The 23,468-nt window shown below is 38.7% G+C and overlaps 1 protein-coding gene across 1 annotated transcript in view; it reads right to left on the reverse strand.

Annotated features, from left to right (window-relative positions):
• Nucleotides 1–22,902, reverse strand: part of HELZ (helicase with zinc finger) — a 70,324-nt gene extending 47,422 nt beyond the window's left edge. Inside the window, exons 1-11 of the mRNA XM_010159604.1 lie at nt 22,673–22,902; nt 20,818–20,854; nt 17,412–17,536; nt 15,178–15,234; nt 14,315–14,363; nt 13,852–13,927; nt 10,072–10,270; nt 8,936–9,043; nt 8,317–8,614; nt 4,886–5,153; nt 639–972 (exon numbers count right to left, since the gene is read on the reverse strand). Of these exons, the coding sequence (XP_010157906.1) occupies nt 639–972; nt 4,886–5,153; nt 8,317–8,614; nt 8,936–9,043; nt 10,072–10,270; nt 13,852–13,927; nt 14,315–14,363; nt 15,178–15,234; nt 17,412–17,536; nt 20,818–20,854; nt 22,673–22,882 (1,761 nt within the window). The 5' untranslated portion in view covers nt 22,883–22,902. The remainder of the gene's footprint in view (nt 1–638; nt 973–4,885; nt 5,154–8,316; nt 8,615–8,935; nt 9,044–10,071; nt 10,271–13,851; nt 13,928–14,314; nt 14,364–15,177; nt 15,235–17,411; nt 17,537–20,817; nt 20,855–22,672) is intronic.
• Between the last annotated feature and the right edge of the window lie 566 nt (nt 22,903–23,468).

Here is a 23,468-nt window from a genome sequence, read left to right on the forward strand (position 1 = left end):
CTGTCCCAGCCGCACCCTCTGCGGGAAGAATTCCTTCCTGCTGTCCCATCTCAATCTCTCCTCTTTCATTTTAAAATCACTACCCCTTGTCCTGTCACTACAGGCCCTTGTAAAAAGTCCCCTCCAGCTGTCTTGTAGCCCACCCCAGGCACTGGAAGGTGCTATAAATTCTCCCCAGAGCCTTCTCTTCTCCAGGCTGAACAGGCCCAACTCTCTTAGTCTATCCTCATAGGAGAGGTGCTCCAGCCCTCTGATCATCTTGATGGTCTGCTATGGACTTGCAAAACCATGAGATACAGAAGCAAAAATCTGCAAGCAATGCCTAATGATCTCAGAAGAATTTTGCCAGAAATGAAATTAATTATAAAACATATTTTTAATCTGTAACAGTTCTAAAAATATTTATTTTCCAAATAATAAGACTCATATATACATACAACACATCTGCACACACACATATATAAATTTATTTTTATGTATGTTCACCTATCTGAAATTCTCATCCATGCCCTGATTTCTGTGTATGATGATGAATAACAAAATTCCTTTTCATATCTGCATGCAATTATTTTGGGCGTAGACAAAACAGAGACAATGCAAACCGTTCCCATACAAAAACCACTTCTGCTCAGACTTACCTGCATTTCACAATCTGCACGAAGATTAAGTTCTTCGCAGCATTCCCTGGATACCCTCAAGAAGATATAATCCTTTGTTTTCTCCTCAATAGCTGCTTCATAAACCTTCTCTTTGGTTCCTTGGGTCTGTGCTGACTTCTCTTTAGTGACAGGCAATAAATAAACAGCATTGACTTTGGTCATCACCAGCCGTCCAGCCAAAGTGTCTTCCGAAAGCGTTTCAGTGAGCTTAAAGCGGCCAAAGAGTTGTCCATTCTGGGCATACTTGGCACCTCCAGAAACACCAGTGAGCATGAAGCTTGCTACAATCTGCAATTGCACTTTTATGTTGAACCTAAGTAAGAAAGCATCAAGTCAGTGCAGAAGAATACTCAGATTCAGAAGTTTCATGCACTCACACTGAAGATCCACTGCCTTACATTCTGAATGTGTAACTTTTAGACATAAACAAGTAGAGCCAAACTGGTCCTTTGCAAGCAAGTGGCTGCCCTATGTTTACACATTTTCCTTTTGATTATAGCCTATAAAACATATATTCAAAAGAACCAAATCTATGAGGCCTAAAAAAAGAATCCGCATTAAGAGAGAATCAAATACTAGATTTTCTGAAGCCAAAATAATTTAAGGGTGAATTAGAATTGCTATGCATGTCCCAAAGCATTAAAGACTTCTATTAAAATAGTTTGCAAGCTTATATTACGTATTTAAGGACAGACATGCTGGCAAAGAACAGAGTAAGTTTCCTATTTATTTCATGTATCTCTTCCAGGCTGCACGCCAAAGACTGTAATCTACATCTTAAAAGGAAAATGGTATAATACCTATAATTCAGAGGGATTGAGTAGAATGCCTGCAAAAAAATCAGAATGTAGGCATTAAATGGAATAATTTTATCTGAACTGAGGGAATGGCATCAGCAGCTCAGCCATATAAACCATCTATCCACAGAATCCCTATGAGCAGCAAGTTCCTCCTGTAACCACGGATGTAAAATTCATTCTCTGTAGTTACCATTTTCTAGAAGTCACACGCACAACACATTAAAGTGACTTATTAGCACACTTCACTGACCACTCACCAATAGCTACCAATCTCCTCCTACTGTGTTTGGGGTTTTTTTAAACACATTGCTTCAACCTGGTTTTGAAAATAATTTAAAGGGGGGAAAAGTCTGTCCTACTACCAACATTCAGTTCTCATAAGCAACTTTTTCCTAAAGTTGTAACAGATTACAGGGAAAAAAAAAGTGAACCCCAAAGGTTTTCACAAACGAAATCAGATTTCTTGGAAACAAACTCATTTTCTTATAATACTTTTCATACTTATACTGGTTTTATTTGAAATCTTATCCTTTTTATTTTAACCTAACAAACTGGTAATTTATCATTTAAGCCCTGTTAGTGTCAGTATTCACAAGCCTGTAACTATAAAATCGAACATTTTAGCTAGCTTGGCAATTAAACATCTACCAAACCAATCTAATGTATTTTTTCGTATCTGACAAATCACGAATCCTGTAGAAGACCTGCAAGTCTTCCCCCTTGTGGTAACAACTGCTTCTTTACACAATACGGTCAGACCCAAATTTCACACTGCCCCACTCTCAGAAAGCAAGAGATGTCTTCTTACGGAAGAGGGCTTTGTTCGGTGCATCAGTAACCACAAAGGTGACTGCGCAAGCTGCAGCTAAAGCAATCACCCAAAAGCCTGTGCTTCAGGGAGCGCACAGGAATTAAGTGTAATCCTTTGGATTTCCACACATGCTAAAACAAAACAAAAAAACCCAAGCTTTCTTCTATACAAGTGCTGCACTACTCCAAAGCAGGTATCAGCGAGTTAGCAACACTTAAACCAGCTCATATGTCCTTCAGAGGATTGTTAAAATACTACATAAAACATTTAACACTGTAACCAATCTGAGCACTAAGATACAATCACATGCTGTTGTGAATTTGTTTTGTTACAACTTCCCTAAAGCTGAATCCCTACGCTACAGAACGTGCATCAGCTCATTCTCGAACTCGGATTTGTAAAATGGTGCTGGAAGACAGTATTACTGCCATTCTGAGACAAGGCGCAGGTGGGTGTCTTTATAAATGACTAAACTCAACCTGCTATGCTAGAGGGAATCTAGAGATTATCAAGCAATTTCTATTGAGTAAGGTGACACCTGCTGGCAAACTCTTAAACTACAAAATCCTCCAAGGATTAGATTACTTAAAAAAAAAACTAAAAATCAGAAGTTGCTTCTTTCATCCTTTCTTCTCCCTTGTTTTGCACATTACACAGAAAGAGGGTTTCAGTCAGGTTTATACAAACGGAACAGAAAAACTTGTTTACTCCTAAGCACTGCAAAATCCCAGCCTAGTTGCAGTGTTACTGGAACTAGCTACAGAAAAGCCTGTTTTATTTAAAATCACAGAAATTAAAGAATTCCTACACCATTCATTCCTCCAGTAACAATGCAAACAAACTCCAAAAAGGCAAATGAACCCCTTATGAATGAAGCCCCATATAACAACCTCTTAAAAGTACGTTCAGCACATCTCCCCTTACATTTACACACGCAGAGCTCAGACGGGTGTGCGCGGTGCCACCCACCTATGTACTGACACGTGTGAGACACTGCAACGAAAAAGCACATTTATTTCCCATCAAACCCATTACTTTAATTTTTCACAGCTTTGAAGATAAATCTGCTCTGTAATTACGGCAGCAGACAGCGTGCTGCACGGAAGGAGCTATCTGTCACCTCACACATTCTTTAACATTCATATAAGAAAAGAGTCAGTTCTAGCGCTAACAAATATATGCTGGGTTTCTTTCGAGTGTGCAAGAGAGAAAGGAAGAGTTTTAAAACCACCAACAGATTGTATGTAAGGCAAAACTTTCCAAAAATCAAACCAGTATCAAGACCAGAGCATTGTTTTGCTTTGTCTTAGAGTATGTTTGTATGTGGAAATTAGACAGCAGTGGCTCCTTTATTCTGACCCTGGCCACTCTACTTTGTGATGTAGTCATGCAGAGTAATCTTTATAAAGGCCTCTTGAAATCTTAGAATAAACATGATTTAAAAGCAAAGGTCCCTGAGACTATCCAGAATGAATTCCCTTGCAACGGAGTTCAAGACTTTTTAAAGCCACTACAACCATCATCCGGTACTTTTCAGTAGTTCCAGCAGGTGATCCCATGTGAAGTCTGAAACAGTGTTTTCCTAGAAAGCGGGAAATCATCAGCAGTCTTAAAACCCAACAATTCACTCCCATCTGAACTGCAGACACTCCTGTGATCCCAGTCTTGTCGTAAGAGACCATGTTGCCAACCCTACTACTTCTACGATACACATACACGAACCCATCAGAGAGTAGCAGCTCATCAACATTTTCATTCATGGCACCACTTCAGAGGTACTACAACCCACTTGTATTTCAGGGCCTGTTTCTAGGCTTGCAACCCTGACACTTCGCTGGAGAATACCAAGCGTGTGATCTTAGTCACAGAGGATAAGAGAAGTGTGCTAGTTTGAGCCTTGCTACAATAAAGTGGGTCAGCTACAAGATCAAAAGAATATTTCTGTCATAAACACTATCAAACCAGAAGATTTCAAGAACGCTACTAAAACTTACTTTCATTAACCTGTGCGATAGAAAAAGAAGAGCAATAACTTATCGCTGCACCGAAGTGTCCAAAGGGGAGGCATTACACACAGGATACACCTGCTATTCTTTCATTTCTACGGGCATGCTGCTCTGAGGTTTCCTATGAGGCGTGAGTATAATTCTCAACATGAAAATTCACGCAGTAAAAATATTGTTTACTTATAATATTTACTTTAAACTCACTTTTGTTTTTAAAAGCCTTAGAAAAGTCAGCCTGATTATAAATATGTATGATGGAGAGTATTTCTGTACTCTGCAAAGTGTTTAAGCGTGATTCCTCCGCGTGGTGGATTCCAGCCCAAGAGCGGAGTGCAGCAGCCATGGAAGATACTGAGAAAAACAATTCAAACATTCTGCCCTCCGTCTGAGGTACTAAAAAGAAATGGAACCATTTTTCTGCTTTAAAAGCATTAAAAATACAACTACTCACAGTACCTTCTTCCTAAATTCTAGAGGAGTGATTCCAACAAACCAGAAGACTTAGTATCTTAAGCAATCATGTAGGCTTAATGAATAAAAGTTGCCAGGCTCATTTTAACAAGACAGCAAGAAATACCTAAGACGTGTTTTTATAAAGGTATCACTTACTTGCTAACTTCCTTATATTGCGCTATTTCCTCTATATAAAGGAGGTCATGTAGCCGTGACTGATAGTTGGTCTTGGTCAATGATTTGTCCAGGACAGATTGTGTAAATAGCTGGTCAGCAGACAGAGGGATTTGGTATCTGGTAAGAAGGCTCTTCTCCAATTCAGTAGTTTCATTAGGCTCAAATTCTACAATAGTCTTAGAAGTAGAATCCCAGCGCTTAGCTGTGGTTAGGAGCTGTTGCCGTGCATGCATCAGGTATTCAAGATCTGGATGTAGATACAAAACAGGGAAAGGAAGTAAGTTCAAACTCTGTATGTGTTTGGTTTTTATTAGAGAAGAAAACAAGAAACCCCACTACTAAAAATAATCCCGCTACAGAAAATGAACTAAGTGTAGGTAAGGGTCTTCTCTGCCTACAACAGTTCTACAAAGTTCACTGCTAGTAATTACCATCCCTACTTTTCAGGTGTACACAGAGAGCAAGCAGGCTCTCAAACAGTACCAGAAAATAAAACATTCTATGGATGGCAAATAGAATGAATACAGACAAACAAGGAAAGCACTCTTAGTTTAAAACTGCAATCAACTTGGAAGGACTTGGCGTGGCAGTTGCTTTCAACGCCTAACTGCAACATCATCTCATTTCAAAAACACAGGGTAATGAAGAACCTTACAACATATAGTAGAAAACTTAGAAGGCAATAAAAAAGCTGCTAAACTAGCTGGTAAGTAATCATTAAATTTGTGACATTGTGAAAGCCTTTAGAAGAATTCTACCGTACCGTAGTATGTGTATTCTGCAGACAGTTGCATTATATAGCTAGTTTGCTAGGCAAAACTCTGTACCATGTTAGGTTACATTTCTAAAGTTAGAAAATGAAAAGGAATTTAATTGTTCAGTATAACCCAATATCAGGGACCACAAGCTTAAATGAGAAACAGAAGACCAAGTACTGTCTATAGCCACCCAAAATATATCCATTAACACCACAAAAACACTATGACAACGGTGCATCAGTTAATAGAACTGCAGTTAAATTGCAAAGCTGAAAACATTTGGCATTTACTGTGAAGCTGTGATATCTTAATGTATTATCTCTGAGTAGGATTCAAGATAGGTATCCAGGATATCAAACCAATGACGAAAAATGTGCAAGAAAGTTCAAATTAAACATTTCAAATTCAAATTAAACATTTATCATCATCTTGACTGTCTTTATTCTAAACAGAAGGAAAACATCTTTTTAGCGAAAGAAATCTCAGTTCAGCTTGATTGTGACTACAGGAACATAGCTCATCTTACTTGCTAATCTCATAACTATGTGCTCACCAAGAGGCCAAGTTCAAATATCGAGCCTGAACCGTATCAGTAGCTACAGTTGTATGGCAAGAAAAAGTCCATGTTCGTGTGGTTTCTGTGTTTGAAATCATCTCACCATAAATGAAGCTTTCTCTGGTACTAACCACACCGCAGATCACAAAAGCTCAGAAATTACACTGGGATCGAGTCCTTGTTCTCTATAAAGATGGCAATTTACTTTCCAGCACTGGAGAGACTGCTACTGGAAGCCCGACATAAACAGTTCCTGGTACAGATTGCACATACGATGACCCTTTCTTAAAGAGCATTTTGTACATCCTCAGTGCCCAGAAAACTTCGCTTAGGTCTCTTTTTCCATAGCAAATAAAGGTTTCAAAACGCGTATTGGAGGCTCCTCCATTAAGATATTTTAACGTTGACCTTTCCTTCCTGCCTAGATATATAGCAAGGGCTTTGAATTAAATGCAAATGTAGACACCTCAGGCAGCTTTCTGTTTAAAAAGCACTTGCATGAGATCCCAATCCATGGATGCACCAAAAGTAAAACAAACCATGGAATCAGACACACATCACCACAGTTACCCCCTCCGCTGGCCTGCTTACACACTTCTTAGATTACCTTTGGAAAAAGGCCAGAATTTTGTACTTGGATGTATCTACAAAGCACCTAGCACTCTTTTCATCTGAAATAACTGTTAGTAACGCCCTGCCTGCAGACTTCAGTACCCCTCTGCACACAGACAAGCAACGCATGAGAAGGAAACGTCAGTAGGGCCAGGGAGGGCGACGTCAGTTCATCCATCCCCTTCACGTGCATCGGCTGTTCCTTCTACTGCTCCGCTCGGGAGTTAGTTAACGCCGACAAGGACCAAGACCACAGAATGGTTTGACAGCAACTCAGTGTCCTCGGAAGCCTGTCAGCTGTGATTACCCACACTATCACATGGAGTTGTGTAATAGTTCCTGAAAACACCACAGCCTTGCTTCTTAGCGTAGTTTCTCGTTCACAATGCAATATATTCTCTGCTTCAAGAGATCCTACAGCGTGTGCAGTCTTCCTGCTCTTGGCTGCAAGTTCTTGAGTCATACAGAGATCAGTTCATGATCTTTGATAGTTGCTATTTACAGTTGCTTTTTGTTAACGCTGCAAATGTTGACACGTTCTATGAAAATAAAGGCCAGGAATAGAAAACTGATGTTTTCTTAGTTTTATCTCTTTTCCTTCTTTTTCTTCTTCCTGCTTACATCCGATTGCCACAATTCTGTTTCTTTGGTGCCTGTATCTCTCAAATGTCCATAAAAAAATTACCATACTCTATCCCAGCCCTATGTCACTTGGTGGCAGACAAAGTGACCTGTATTTAGCTCTCAATCTTTTACTGCGAATCAAAGTGTTTCCTTCTTTTTTCCACCTCTTTGAATATCTTTCGATTTGTTGACATATTTCCGATAATGGAGTTTTTTCAGGTTTGAACTGAGAGGCACAGATCAACTTCATAAACCAAATAAAGCCCTTACAGTAACATGTAGTTAGTGGTTTTTTTATGGGAACACACACAAAAATATATACTTTACATTTCCAAAATTCATGCCAACAGCAATTCACTGAGTTACAAACCTATACTTTGCCTCTTGCCTTTGAGAAGCCTAGTCACATATTGCAAAGGGAAAAAAATATACATACAACTTCTCAGATAATCTGCTTTGATTAATGAATAAATGACCAGGTTTATTCTTATGCAGAAACACTTCATCCATCTACTGACCATTTTCTACACGTTGAACGTTTTTATCAATATGTGAACAATTATAAAAACATAAACGTATTTCAGTGCTGCCTTCAGACACATAGCAAACTAGAAATTCTAAGCATTCTGACACGATTTAGGAGCCACATCCCAACACAGAGTAATATTCCAGTTATCTGCCTTATTTACGCCCTCTGAAGCTTTTGTCCACTATGTACATTCATATATATGATGGACATAACATATAGTAAAAGACACTCACTAGGTTGTTAATACAGATGCTGTTATGCCAAGAAATATGAGAAGGAAAGAAATAGCTTGAAAAAAACCTGTACTATTAAAAAAAAATTAATACATTACCTTCAGTTGAAGCAGCATCAATCATTACTCGTTGCATGAGGACTGGTTCTAATCCAAAATCAAACACAACAGTTTGGCGAAAAGTTCCAAAGATTTCTGTGTTAAAGGCTATACTGACTTTGTATATATAATGATCTATTCCGTTCTGGACCATCTTTCCTCCTATCCATTCCTGACAGTTTTCTGGAACTTCTTGTGATACCTGGGTAGTGCTGTCTCCAGCAGATATTGCAACGATACTAAAATGTGGACGATGGGCATCATAAAGCAATGCCACTCGATACAGCATTCTTGCAGGCTATTAAAAAAAATGCAAAGGTTGAAATGACAGTATGTTGGAACACAGAAATTATTTCAGGAATATCTTCACTTGCAATCAGACAATGAGAGCTTCTAAGAACTCTCAACTTCTCAGAGCAGGTCCAAGTGCTGCCTGCTTTCCAGAAACCTGGGCAGTCGATACATAATCACCAGAGCTGCTCGGAGAAGAGAGAGAGAAAGGATGGTGCTAGGAAGTTTCACTATTTTAAAAAGAATTATGCCACTGAAATCTTAATTGTAAAACTTTATGGGCTGCATTCTAGTTATTGACTCCCTTTCAAAAGGTAAGTAGTCCTACCTTACAAGTGAGAGCAAACGTCCATGTCTGATGAGACTTTTTGGTGGTGACAGTGACCGATAGCTCAGGATTATGTTCTACTCTCACTCCTTCTACACTTTCACTAAGCTAGATTAAAAGAAAAAAGAAGGTAACATTAAATTTTTACAGACAGTATCAACATAAAAACACTCAGGAAGAGGTAGTATTTTTTAACAGGAAGTGGAAAGAATGGTTTCCGAGATTATGCAGGATTGATGCAAGTCCTGCATAGGAATTAATGAAAATATGTGCTAATCCAGAGAGACAAGCAAGCCAAATCTACTAGATCATACTGCGTAAGCAAAGAATTGTTCGTTTAAGGACAATTAACCACAGGACTTGATTATCAAAACCCAACGTCATTGTAAACATTTAAAGCAGAATATTATATCATTTAGAAAGAAGGATCTGATACAACAAAGCCCAAAGACTGCATTTTCCAGAAGACCCCAGATCTCACCAACATCAATGAGGCGACTAGAGACACCAGGGAACCAGAATCAGGCTTTAATGCATTTTGCATTAAGTCCACTCTTCCCAGAATTTAATCAACAATAGATGGACTGAAAACTCCTTAGGGTCAGTGGTAAGTAGAGCTGGTCGAATGCCACAAAAACATTCTCTGGAATTCCAAACAACTGCTAGGTTTGATCATAGCCATACCCCGCGCCCTTTGGTATTCAAAATTTTGAACATTTGGGGGATTGGCTGTTCTTCGTACTTTGCCGGCAGGTGCAGGCACTTGAAAAGGAGCCATTTGAAAACAAGAGTGTTCTCCAGTTTAAAAAGTACTGCCATCTAGTCAAGGAACAGGAACACCACCACGAGACTTGGCTGACCCATCCTGCACTGGGAATAGTAAATATCCAAAATGAACAAACTCTAATTCACAAACTCTGCTGAATTCCTGAAAAGAATGAGTACTTTTGCAGAAATCAACCTCAGTCTCTGGTACCTGTGCAAGAACACAAAAGACAGGATGGAAAGAGGAGCAAAGTGGTTGGACAATTTCTTGGAAAGGAGTAATTCGACCAGCTCTGATAGTAAGGGCCAAAAACAGGCTCATTGGTTAGTTTTAAACATCAGCACATAGGGAAGTAGTATGTTTTCCTTACCACTTTCTCAGGAGATAACGAATTCATCCATTTCTCAATCAAGGTTTCCATATAACTGCCCGAACATTGTTTGTTTTCCTTCTGCTGTTTTAATCTGATCAAGCGGGAAGCGTATCGTTTTTGCCATTCTGTTAGCTCTTCCTGGGAATGTGCTGAAGTACACTGTGCACCGTACCTGCAGATCCCTTGCTCTAAAAATCTACATAAAATAGGAAAAACGATTATGCCTTGATCCTTTCAGTCTCCAATTAAAAAAAAAAATAATTTACCAAAATTTTACTTTTAAAGCCAGAGGACATTAACTCTCACACAGAACTAAAGGCAGTTTAGTCCATGCAAAATCATTTGGAAATATATACACATACACAGCATTTTGTAAGAGATTACTGCAGAGTCCAGAAAAGTATTTCAAATTTCTTTGAAACACAGAGGGACAGAAGTCTTCTTACAAAATTTCCAGCTTCAAAGAAGAAAGAATCAAGTGCTTGTACAACAATTAACACAATGAAATCATGGACCATCCTGAGATGACTAGGCACTGTGTTAGTTTGAATAAAACACTGATAATGAGGGGCAAAGGGAAGGTACAGTATAATTTCCTCCAACAGTTACATTACTAGCTGATAAATACTCTTTCTGCAGTTTTTTCTGGAGTAACAGTGACATCACTTGGTCCTTTCTACTAAATACACCTACACAGGAATCTCTCAAGGAAAAGGTTTAATCCTCTTCTTTGTAAGGGGTGTATCAGTCTAAAAGGATCTATTTTTGCAGAGGTTAAGGATCTGTTGAAGAACTACATTTTTCATTAATGGCATGGCACTGATGCATCAAAATCACTGATATTCCAAACACCGGTATTTAATTTAAGCATTCAAGTTCTCATAACTTATTACAAGTCTGGGCAAATACCTGTATAACTTGTAAACTATTAGTATAATTAAACTTTGCATTAAAATCATAGAACACAAGGCAGTAGCTGCACCTTCATCATTCTTCAAAACTGAAGCACTTTAAAAAATAGAGAGCAAAATGAAGAAGGGGGGGGTGCAGGTGTAATTTCTGAAGGTCTGTCTGGTGGTAATACTGCTAAGAAGGTATTGGATATACTGTATCCTGGGCTGCATCCAAAGCAGCGTGGCCAGCAGGTCAAGGGAGGTGATCCTCCCCCTTTGCTCTCCTGAGACCCCACCTGGAGTGCTGTGCCCAGCTCTGGATCCCTCAACATAAGAAGGACGTGGACCGGTTGTAGTAAGACCAGAGGAGGCCACAAAGATGCTCAGAAGACTGGAGCCCCTCTGCTATGAGGAGAGACCAAGAGAGTTGGGGGGTTCAGCCTGCAGCAGGGAAGGATCTGGGGAGACCTTAGAGCCCCTTCCAGTGCCTGGGGTGCTATAAGTAAGCTGGGGGGGAATTTTTACAAGGGCAGGGAGCGACAGGACAAGGGGTAATGGGTTTAAATGGAACGAGGGAGATTGAGATGGGACATCAGGAAGGAATTCTTCCCGCAGAGGGTGGGGAGCACTGGGACAGGTTCCCAGAGAAGCTGTGGATGCCCCATCCCTGGGAGTGTCCAAGGCCAGGCTGGATGAGGCTTGGAGCAACCTGGGCTATGGAAGGTGTCCCTGCCCATGGCAGGGGGTGGGACTGGGGGGCTTTAAGGTCCCTTCCAACCCAAACCAGTCTGGGATTCTGTACAGAATAAACATCAGGCCAGAAGGCTGGTTTGTTTGTTTGTTTTGCATAAGGAGACTATCAAGAGTTAATGTAAGCATCACATTTATTCTAAATGAAGCCAGGCAGGCTGATCTCTGTCAGGATATTAAGTTTATAGACACTCTGTCAACATAACTGTATTTTAATTTCATGTGGATATCTATGTATATACTTATATTAAGACTCTCTTCCTACAGTGATGCATTATTGTAAAAAAGAAAGGATGTAGCAAGACGAAATTAATACAGCACATCAGAACTCCCTGTTATTGATGAAGACAGCAGAAGGGGATCCGTGACTGAATAACCTTCTTGTAGTGAATGTATTATGTAACTAGAATATGAACTTTGAACTACATGACAAACACAAGTACCACCTGACTATAATACAAAAACCTTGCAGCAGAAGTACCTGGCTATCTAGGCCACAGCTTAACCAGTGGCTATAATTTGACTTTAGCATACGCTACTCCTTTAAGAAAAGTGAAAGTATTTAAAGGTTTGAGTGCACAAATCATAAATAAAATAAGCATGACATATGCCACAACTTTACTAAAGGCCTTCTCAAGCTGTGTTCCTTAATACATTTTAAATCAAAATATTTTTCTTGGCTGTCAATTTCAGTATTTGTGTTGTAAATTTTCCCCCTCACCACTGCATTAAAATGCTGAAGTACAATTATGATTTTCATGGCCCAACAGAAACTGAATGCAAGCATAAAAAGTTGTTGACCTGTTCTCAGCTACATAGCAGATTTAATATCAGTTAGTTTCCCTTTTCATTATTTAATAAGAAAGCATATTACCTTAAAATTTGTCACCATTACGCAAGTTTTCCAAATTCTCATCATTCATATTTTTACCAGGTTTTTTTTCCTCGTTTTACTTTCTTATTTAATACCTCCTGCAATTCCATAGCTTCATTAGCTAGAATAAATATGCTGTACTCCTACTGCTTTATGGCACACATGGGAGAAACAAATCACATCTTCAAAAATTCGTATTCAGTACCCGTAACTGTCTCCTCACAAGGAACTCAGATCTTTAGTCCACGGTCAGAATGATACTGTTCATATGGATTTGCTGAGCAAAGCATATCCTTCTCACTGTAAGGGTTACCAGTGTGCACAAAGCCAATTACAGCTTTAGTGGAAAAATGTTTCAGAGCACGGTTGGAAACATGGTATAGGCATTAATTAACAGAAAATCATGAGCCAAAAATTGTAAATATCTGCTTTTTAATAATTGCTGAATATGCACCAGATACAATAAAAGTCAACAAGAGTTGTCAAGATTTAGCACCTCTAGAAAATCATGCCAAAAGTAGCCCAAATTCAGCAATTCAATCATGTCTCTTAAAAAGCAGATCAGATTCCTGCTCATGTTTTTAAAATAATTTATTTGCATAAGTTACATATATGACAGAATCAAGTGCATAATGATGGTTCCTCCCCATAGGTATTAATAGAGTTTTACATAAGTAATGAGGATTAACAACACAAACCACAGCCAATATAGACTAGCAGACTGAAAAGACAAGGAGGAGAAACTCCAATACAAGTTATTGGATGTTCAGCAAGGCAATTCACCTCTGTGTATTTCAGCTTATGCAAAATGGAAATAATGAGATCTGGAGGGAAAAATCTACAAACGTTTTTTTTATCTGAAAAAGACAAAGCCCATTTCTCTGAAGGCATGTGCCCTATCTGCTGTCAAAGCACACTTCACTGTGCTTCGGTTCACTAACACTGTTGTCTGTTGGAACTTCTTACACCTCTGACATTATACAAATTAGCAAAGGTAAGGGAAAAAGACAGATGCTGACCTGTCACTAGAAAAATGGTCCTCAAAGCACTCTCCTGTAAATGGAGCCAGCGATTCCATTTTATACACTGAGGTGCTTCTGGATAAACTGACCCTTCCCAAAATCTGTGAACAAATCAACTCCTGTTCTAACACGCAACTTAATTTTCCTGAGCCCTTAATCATTCTGGCAGCAGCTAAATAAAAGAGGAAGCCTTCATTATGATCCCTTGGAGAACGCTGGTATAAAGCAATGACTTTACCTTTTACATAGTGTATATTCTTCACTGCTTGTGACTCCCCTGGGTGGAGGGCGGAACTGCCAGCCATCCCGGGACCCTGCAGAGGAGTCAAAACTTAGGTTACTTTTCCAATTGCCAAGTATTTCTGGGTCAGATAGTAACTGCCCAGGGAACTGCACCTCTAACATCAACCCAAAGGGTGTTAGTACATCAGCAAAATTATCCACCAAAAATTAATTTTCAATCCCTTACAAATTCACTTAGAACAAAGGTCCAGAGGCTGTGAAGGCACATTTCAAACAGTTTGCAGAATGGAGCAGGCTCTGACACAGCACTTAGACCAATAAATAGAAACTTCTGTCTCCAAATTCAGTCAAAGATCAGATCATTCTGCCTCAGTCCCTGGGTCCCATCACAACAGTCAAGCCTCTTTTTTGCTTTTTGACTACTAAGGAATGTTGTGCTTTAAAACTGAGTTACATACCTTCTTCTAAATCTTCTACATGATATCCTGATGGTACCTTACCAGCTGCCTACAATTATATAAAAAAAACCCCACTGTTATAAAGGAACACAAGACAATTTCATCAACAAGAACTGCTTTGGCTTCTTTGCTGTCAAAATGTGTTCTAGAACAACCAATACAAAACCATCAATCAGAAGTTTGAAAACACTCCCAGTCACAAACAGGAATTCCATAGTAACCTAACAACCGGAGTGCAGCCATTGCGAACAGCTATTCTGACAGGAACACTGAGTCGACTCGTTATTAGAAGAAAACTTGAGAGATTTTTACAAGAGCCTGTGACCATTTTAATGTGGACTGCAGTGAAGTTTTCAAAAGTCCAAAAGCCTAAACCGTACGAAGATGGCTTTCAGCTATGAATCTACATTAAAAATAAGTCCCAAATCAACAACAAAAGCATAATGAAAAAGGAAGAAGTGGTAGTTTGGTCAATAGACAAGACAGATTAACCTCGCACACAAAAAAAGATGACTGGGAGGCCATTTATATTCGTTAACCAATTTATTAAGTCATGTTTATTACTTCAAAATCATTTTCAACAGAGAAAAATATAATAAGATTTAGATGCTCTGAATTCTTCCTACTCACTGCTTCAAGAGAGTCAACAACCTGTTAGTATCTTACTCTATTTTTTCATACATCACGCAAGACTGTTATGAAAGGCTCCTGAATAGGTAGGAGGGAATGACCGACACCAGTGGAAACGATGTTCGACCCAGTATGTTCATAGTGCACCCAGGTCCCCTGAGACACAGGAAAACAAGCCTTTTAGCTGTTTCAGGTACTGCTCATTATTTTCCCAATAATATGCTCATAATTACCTCTGTTTCAGCAAGAAGTGTTTTCAGTCGTGTCAGATCTTTAGTTACCATCCCGTTCTGAGGAGAGAAGGAATATTAATACAAACACATAAACCTTCACATGCATTACATCAGAGCAACAAAGTTCATTTCCTCTGCACCACCACTAAGGAGAAGAGCAAGAAAGAAAAACGGGTTTGACTTACAATGCACAATTTTATATGACATACTACGTAACACTGAGCAAACATTACAGTGATAAAAAGGCATTTTACACCAGCCAAAACCAGCACCAGCCTTACAGCAACTATCAATACAGAACAGTGCAGGAGAGCAGCATATGTAGAACAATTTGGGCAAAACACATCGCTCTAAAGGAATCAATATTATAAACTTTCACTGCTGTTGCAGTGATGCATTCACTTCTAAAGAATCTACTTTACACATTACTCATTTCTATGGTTTCGTAACTCTTTCTGCTCTGATGTAGATGACATAATTTTTAAGGTTTTCACTAAAAAGCAAAGAATAGCCATGTAAGTAAAAATAACAGCATATCCAAGTACATCTGAAGTAAAAATCGTTCAAAATTGAATTTACCTGAAATATATAGCTAAGCATAATTTCACACCCATGTAAGTCAAAACTTTGATTAAAGGAATCCAGACCTGTGGCTTTTATTTCAATAATCTCTTGCAGAAATTTAATTAAGTGCTACTACATTTATTAGACTTCTCCACATTTTGACTGTGCTACTGAGCAGCAGAAATTGCTCTCTTTGCTGAAAACTTACACACTCAACAATTCTCACACTTAGGCTTTTTTTTTTAAATGATTTTTCACTTCTTCAGCAGAAGGCTGCAAATTGAACCTGTTGAGCTTAAATGTATCGGAGTATAAAAATGTTACCAAGAATCATTCCCTTAAGTCACTGGGGAGGAAACTGGATGGATTCCAACTCTTCAACAAATTCATTGCAAAACTTTGCTTCTCTCAGACAATGGCACAAGTCAGTAAATCAGTTGCTGATTTTAATACTCCTACAGAAAACAACCCTGTCTAACAACCTAAAGCTTGTAAAAACATCTCAAACTCTGCTTTGGGACGAAAATCTGAAATTATATGTGAAGCTACCTTTATTTGCACAACAATAACTCAAAACAAGGGTGCTGTATATTTCCTGCGATAAGGAGCTTTTGGCTACTTCACTAAGTTTTCCCAAAGGCAAGTTTCCTTCAACCTCACCAGGAATTTTTACTTGAAACATTTTTTCATTAGAAAACACCAGCTAAACAAAAAAAAAGACCCTTTCTTTATGTAAAAACAGCCAATGGCAGGGGGGGAGGGAATTCAGGATATATACCAGACAGACAAACAGAACTCCCTCTCAAAAACAACCTACTGATTAATTTAAGCACCACAATATAGGAGACATGATCCAATTTCGAGGTAAGAGGCTCTCTTACAACAGTTTCTGATGTTACTTACATGTTCCTCATGGTCTGGCCAGAGTGGCTCGTCTGCTATGACCATGTTTCTGGGTTTGGCATAGCCAGCAGTTCATGGTGATGAACTGCATGTTATTTAATCTAGATTACAGAAAGAAAAAGGACACTATCCTTTGGAGACTTATATATGTCCCTAATTTTCCCACATGAGTAGTCATGCAAGGGTCAGAACAGTTACTTACATGTATGGGGTTAAAAACATCTTTGCAAGTTTTGACAGTTCAAGGATAAAATAGAATCTTTGAACTCAGACCTTTATCTTTGTCTTGAAATGCAAAGTTGGGGTTTTTTCCTGAAAAGCTTTTCATGTACCTTACAATTTTATCATGGGCCAGTTATTTTGAAGTCCTATCAATAATTTTTCTACTTAGAAGGCTAAACTTCCTGAAACACATATAAAATGATGCCAGGTGCAAATTAAAAAAAGTAAGCAAAAAGTTTGAGATTCATATTATTCCAGTCAATCGCACAAATACGCAAATTGTTTTGCATTCCCTGAGGATTCAGGACCAGCAATGAAAAAAACTCTTCAGAATACTAACAACTCTGAAACGCTGGTAATGCAACAACCTGGGTATTCTGATGATGCATGTGTGCCTATGTCCGTATCTTGGTCTTTTTCACACAAACCGTTTTTATTGCAACCTGCCAGTCAAAGCTATGTGCAGAAGTTTCTTATTAAAAACAATCTTAAAGAAGGAAATACAAACCCTCTTTTTAAATGACGTAGGTTGCAAACCCACTTACCAGTGATTCACCCATCAGTGATTTGGAAAGAACATTAGACACAATTTGCAGCTTCCCTTTAAGATGCATGCAGCAGAGCACCGCACGGAAAGATCCATCTCCCTTGGCCAGCCCCTCTCCCAGCACTGCAACACAAATCAGCAACCATTAGCTTCATCACAGCATACAGTTATATAAACTATATACCATTTTCCTTCACCTTTAACATAAAAATCAAGTCTGAAACCTGGGTTGAATCCATGGCTTCCTGGAAAGACAAGTCTTGGATGTAAAGGAAGTATTACTTGCTCTTGTCTAATATTAACTTTAAACTTGTCTCCCACCAATTTAAGAAATGGTGTACATGAGCTCAAAAAAGGTTGTGATGTTTACATGCTAAAATAGACAAAAATTAAATACGGGAAGGGTAAATTCAAGTATCTGACACAGACACAAAGGACCTCCTCTTCACAGAAAGGGCATAAAAAAATAGCAACCAACAACTGCTCAGTAACACAAACATGCTCAGGAAGATCCATTCATGCTCACAAAAAGCATGCCCTGTCGTTTCCAAATATAGCTAACCTCCGCGTGGTCAATTCCTGCTACTTTAAAAGGCCTTTTATTCACTTACACTGTAAAGTGCAGGATATAGGAACGATTGTTTGAGTCCAGAAATTTACAGGCTCCGTGTAACAGAAAACTTTCCTAAGGCTTTCGAGCCCTGGATCAGATAGCTGGCCAAACAGACACTTCCATTGACACTTCAACAGTGAAGGGATTTATTTCACGATACAGACGTGCTTCAGACAAGCAGGAATAACACTTAATCATACATACTACCTGGCCAGAAAACAAAATGCCAGAGTGACTAAAAAGCTAGTAAGCTAAGCATGTGAGTTGAAAAGAAGCCTGGACAGTTGTTTAAAATTAGGCAATTATAATACATATTAGTGTTATTGCAGGCAACATCAACATCTGTGTTTATACTGCTACTCATGCAGATGGAAACAGCTCCTGTGAGTGCTAACAGGAATTTCACATTCACCACAACTTCAGGATTACATTTCAGAATAATAAATCAAACTCCCCACTCAACAGACGTTCACAACGTTAACAGAAATTGCGTGGAAGACTAAGGAAAAAACAGTCCCACAAAACATTTACATAAAAACAACCAGACCTCTCTTCAAACTGAAATGATAACTAAACCCTGTTTATAAAGTGCCTCAAAGATGAGTCTGAATTCACCACTCTGATCATACTGACCACGCTGCCAGAAATAGAGCTTACTTCCCAAATCAGCAGGAGCCGCGCCAGAAATAGGTTTAACATGCCTGACTGTTTGCTATTTTAACCTCAAAGACTAGATGTCCAATTACGATATTTCATATCATCAACTGCACAGTATCACCAAGCTAAAACACACAGTTGCACATAAAAAGTTACAACACGTTAACAAGTATCTTTTGGCAAAGATTTGTGGAATAATTTAACAGATGGTAAGTTATCATCATTCCTTGTAACCGTGCAAGCAGCGTAATATAAAGAACATACATTTCTCCAGCTATTCCAAAATGTACTTATCACTCACGTTAAAATAAAAGTGTCAAAGGTGTGCAACATGTCGAGTCGTGCAAAAAGACAGAACAGCTGCTTGAATAAATCTCTGTCTATATGAGTATCAAGGAAGTGTGAGTATCAGGTAATCCATGCTAAGGTTGCTTCTTCCCAAGGATATTTGAAACATAAAACTAAGACCTTTCAGTATTATAAATGTAGGTAATCAACTGTCAGATGCTGGGCTACAGCTGATAACAGCACATCATAGGGAACCACGCGCCAATACTACATTCACAAAAATACTCTGTGTGTGTGTGTGTATATACACACACCGTTTTTATATACATGCAACAATATGGCATTAGTAAGTTAAAAAATGTCCTCAGGAAAAAATATTTGCAGAACATGCTGGCATGAATTGAGGAAATTAACATTCAAATGGATACTATTTCTTTGTTACTAATATACATTTTGAAGCTGTTTTCTCTTCCTTATTTAAAAAAAATTAAAAAAAAAAATCAGTGCTCCCATTCCACCCACTTCTATGCCTGTCCAGTGAGAAGAAAAACAGCTAACATGACAGTTCCTTTGAGATGCTGATAACTGACACACATGCCAGGAAAAGAATTCTCAGATGAATGTCACCCCTCTACCTCTATGACAAACCCACCAGATCTCATCAATGGGAATACTATTCATTAAGCAGCATTCTCCCTCCTACCTCCTTTAACCACCACTCATCTTTCCGTATGTGTCTCTCTCACTTTTATTTGCCATCATGAAAGACAACTGTGAGGTTAGTCAGAATATTACACTCTTGGCATGTATCGACAGTTAAAAGCAGCAGCTTTAAAAAAAAATCCAGACTATTTTAAGAATGACACTGTTTAAAGGATGTTCAGCCTGTTTAAATATGTTAAATTTCAGTTTTACATCTACAGAAAGCAGATTTACTTTCCTTAGTTATGTTTTGTGGAGCTCCACAAAGCAGGCTGCAGAGCCCCAGTACTTCCCCAGACTATGACTTGAGTAGCAGTCACATGCATCAAAAAAACCCGAAAACCACACCACAGACAAAACCAGAAAGGAACGATTTACAGATTGTCACTGCTAGCACCGGGATGTCAGAATAGTCTATCACGCGGCCTGTATAACAAAACCATGGTCTGAGCAAATTTCCTGTTAAATTCAAGAGTAAAGGAACTAAAAACTGAAAGGTGGGATCTACCCACCTTTTCTTTCCAAATCTGACAACCCCTGCTCCAACGCTTACCAAATTCAGCAGATGTTCTCAGTAGTTTTGAATCACTTGCATTATACATGAATAACAGATCATTAGGAAGGATGGTTAATTCCTTTAAAAATACCCTGACTGAACAAGACAGTGAAGCATGAAAGGCTCAACTTCCATGTGACATATGCACATTTGGAAGCTTTAACAAATAGGAATAAATGTAAGTACATCCTCTTGATTTGCTCTGAATCAAGGCCCAAATTGCAAACCAAAATATCCACCATGTCCCTAGAAAGAGAGACGGAACAATCAGCTGTCTTTATCTTCCTAAGAACCCTAACATTATCAATTCATCCTACATTTGTATACTCAAATATCTGTTAGCCAAATAGCTCCGCTGTGCCAGAGACATGCATTTGAGTTCTGGTACCTCAATATGAGTTACAAAATAGTGAGATCTCTCTTAAAAAAAAAAAAAAGTAGAAAAAGTATCATAAAGCAGATACAGAATTTTAACCAGGGGAAAAAACCACACTGTGAGCAAACTAAAAAATCTGGGCATCAGTTTTAAAAATTCAGACAACTGACTGCAATTTATAACACTATGTAATAAAAAAGAAACAAGCATACCATGCCTACAGTCTTCATCTGCTTGCCCATACTTTTTCTGAAAGGTAAAACATGAAAAGTTTAAAAAGAGCATTATTCCAGTGAGCATAAACAACTACATGCTTGAATTACAAGTTTCTTAAAACTTTTTAGAATCCATTACCTTGTCTTTTCCTGGGTGGAACACGTAAAGAACATCAGTCACATGTCAAATATAATATAATTAGTTCTTAGAATGCTGACTTTTTCTCAAATTCTCAGCAAATGGACATTATAAAGAGGAATGCGAATGGGCAAAGGTCTATGTTTTATGTATGTTTGTAGGTGGCTCACAATACTTAGGAAAAAATAAAAAACCTTAACTTTCTTTTCTAGCCACTGTATTTCTTTTTTAAGTTGCACTAATACAGTGCTGGTGAAATTTGTAAGGTATATATTTTATTTTACTCTATCTTGTCAGTGGTGATTTTAAAAATTACTCCATTTAGCAAAACAAGAAGGAAAATTTGGAGGGTGTTTGTTTGTTTGTTTATAAACCTTTAAGTATATATATAATCCAAGTCTTTAATAGCAAGGTTTGGATTACAAGTATTCTTCCACAGCCCCTGAAGACTTACTGCAATACTTTCACTATGATGAACTGCCAGGTAGGTGCCTCCCAGGACTTTCAAAGGCATACAGGTCAGAAATGTATTAAATACTGCTAAGCACCTATCTGCATATTGGTCTATGCAAATGATTTTGAGAAATCAGGTCTGTAGTAGCACAGCTTCTATTAAAAAAAAACAACCTTCATTTTTTCCAAATCTCTTCCTCTGAAGAGCCACAAGATTGGTCCAATCTTAACTTAAGCTTCCCAATTATTCATTGGCACACTGAATAGTCTAATTTAGCTCTCTATTTAAAGAATGCTTAAAAATGCTCCCTAATCAGATGGGCAAGATTTATCTTAAAGCTGCCCAGCAAGGTCTGACAACTTGGCCAAATGTTTTCCACTTGGGATGAAGCCATTCATACCCAATGCATGAAGGTGTGGGGTGGACAAGGACCCTGTAAATCTGTAATAACATTTCTAAAACAGAAAGGTAAGGACAAATGTAGGTGCATTAAGGAGGTTGTAGGTTTATTCTCAAAGCAGTGTAATGTCCTTTGCTTTAAGAAAGCGTAGCTCTCTGATGCTTTAAAGGAAGGACAGAGATTTGGCAGTGGGATCACCTATAATTCAGGGTCATGCCCCTTGCCTTGCATTTACAAACCTTTACAAAGACCTCAGTTTTCCCATTTCCATTAAACATCTGCCAGAGCCTAGAAGTTGCATCTTTCAGCAGACATGCTCTAGCCTAACAATGGAAAACTAGTGTATGATCAAGGATCAAAAGGCTAATAACGTTGGGCCTATGCAAATGGGAGCTAAATAAGGCATGAAGTGGCTATCTGAATTCTGGCATTCCTTAAGTTTGTTTTCTGAGTGTTTAGATTTGCAACCTTAATTTCATGCTCTTTAACGACAAGGTCGTTCGGGACACAATTCAGCAGAACTGTACAAATCAGCAGAACTGTACAAACATAATACTCTAGAACCAGATATTTTGCCTTCCTGGAATATATTGAAAAAAAAAATTTAAAGGAATCTTTTTCATTCTTTTAGAGAACTGTGATTTAGACCCAAATTACTTAGAGATCCCAATCCTGAAAAATAAACATACCAGGGAAAGCTACAAGAGAAAAGCCTCATACATGCTTCAGCAAGTGCGATTCTGTGGCAAACCAACATGCCAATCACAAGAAAACTCTCAAATTTATTTAAATCTGGACAGTACAAGATATTTGATTGCTCTTTCCAGTTCACTAGTTACTATTAAAGAGTGACACTCACAAGTTGTAACAAGGAAGCAATTCTATACAGAAGAGTCTCGATTTTGATGCGGTCGAATTCTGCCTGGCATGCCTCCGGGAGGTGAGCTGGGGGGTACTGGCTGAGGGAAAGGAGAGCCTCTGTGCAATGCTTCACTGCCACTTCATAATCCTGCTGCTTAAGAGATTCACATGCTTGTTCACATGACTTCTCTGGTCTTCTGTCTGCCATGACTCAGGGACAGAAATCCTAGAGTGGGGGCAGAGGGGGTGATAAAATGTTGGTTAGCTGCATAATGGCAGTGACAATTTGCCAACCAACTTCCATTCCCATCTCCAGCTGCGGTAGCACATCCCCTTCATTTCATGCCATTCTCATTTACTACCCCAAGCTTTCTCACTAACTAACCTCTTCCCACTCTTTAAAAAAACCCAGTTCTCAGCTTTGATTCTAATTCAAGAAGGTATTTAAGCCCGTGACTGATTTTAAGAATATAAGTAGTGGTTTCAGATTTAAAGTCAGCATGGATCTAAGCATTTTGGTACATAGGGGCTTTTGGGTCTTCACTGCCAACACCATCTTTGCTTTGGAAGTAATACAACTCATCCAACTGCTCCTGCTCCAAGCCTGCAGCCATGTACTCCAAGAGAGCTTTCTCTTCAAAGCTCTTCTCACCTACGCTCAGGGGACGGAGCCACTCGCGCTGGGTGAAGCACAAGCGGGATGGACAGGACGAATGAGAGAGGACAGGTCAACACGAAACCGCTTGTCCCTTCCTTCAGTTGGTTTATTTCCATCTATGTCTGAGAAAGTCTAG

The sequence above is a fragment of the Eurypyga helias genome, unplaced genomic scaffold (genome assembly GCF_000690775.1).
Source record: "Eurypyga helias isolate BGI_N326 unplaced genomic scaffold, ASM69077v1 scaffold4949, whole genome shotgun sequence".
NCBI classification, from domain to species: Eukaryota; Metazoa; Chordata; class Aves; order Eurypygiformes; family Eurypygidae; genus Eurypyga; species Eurypyga helias.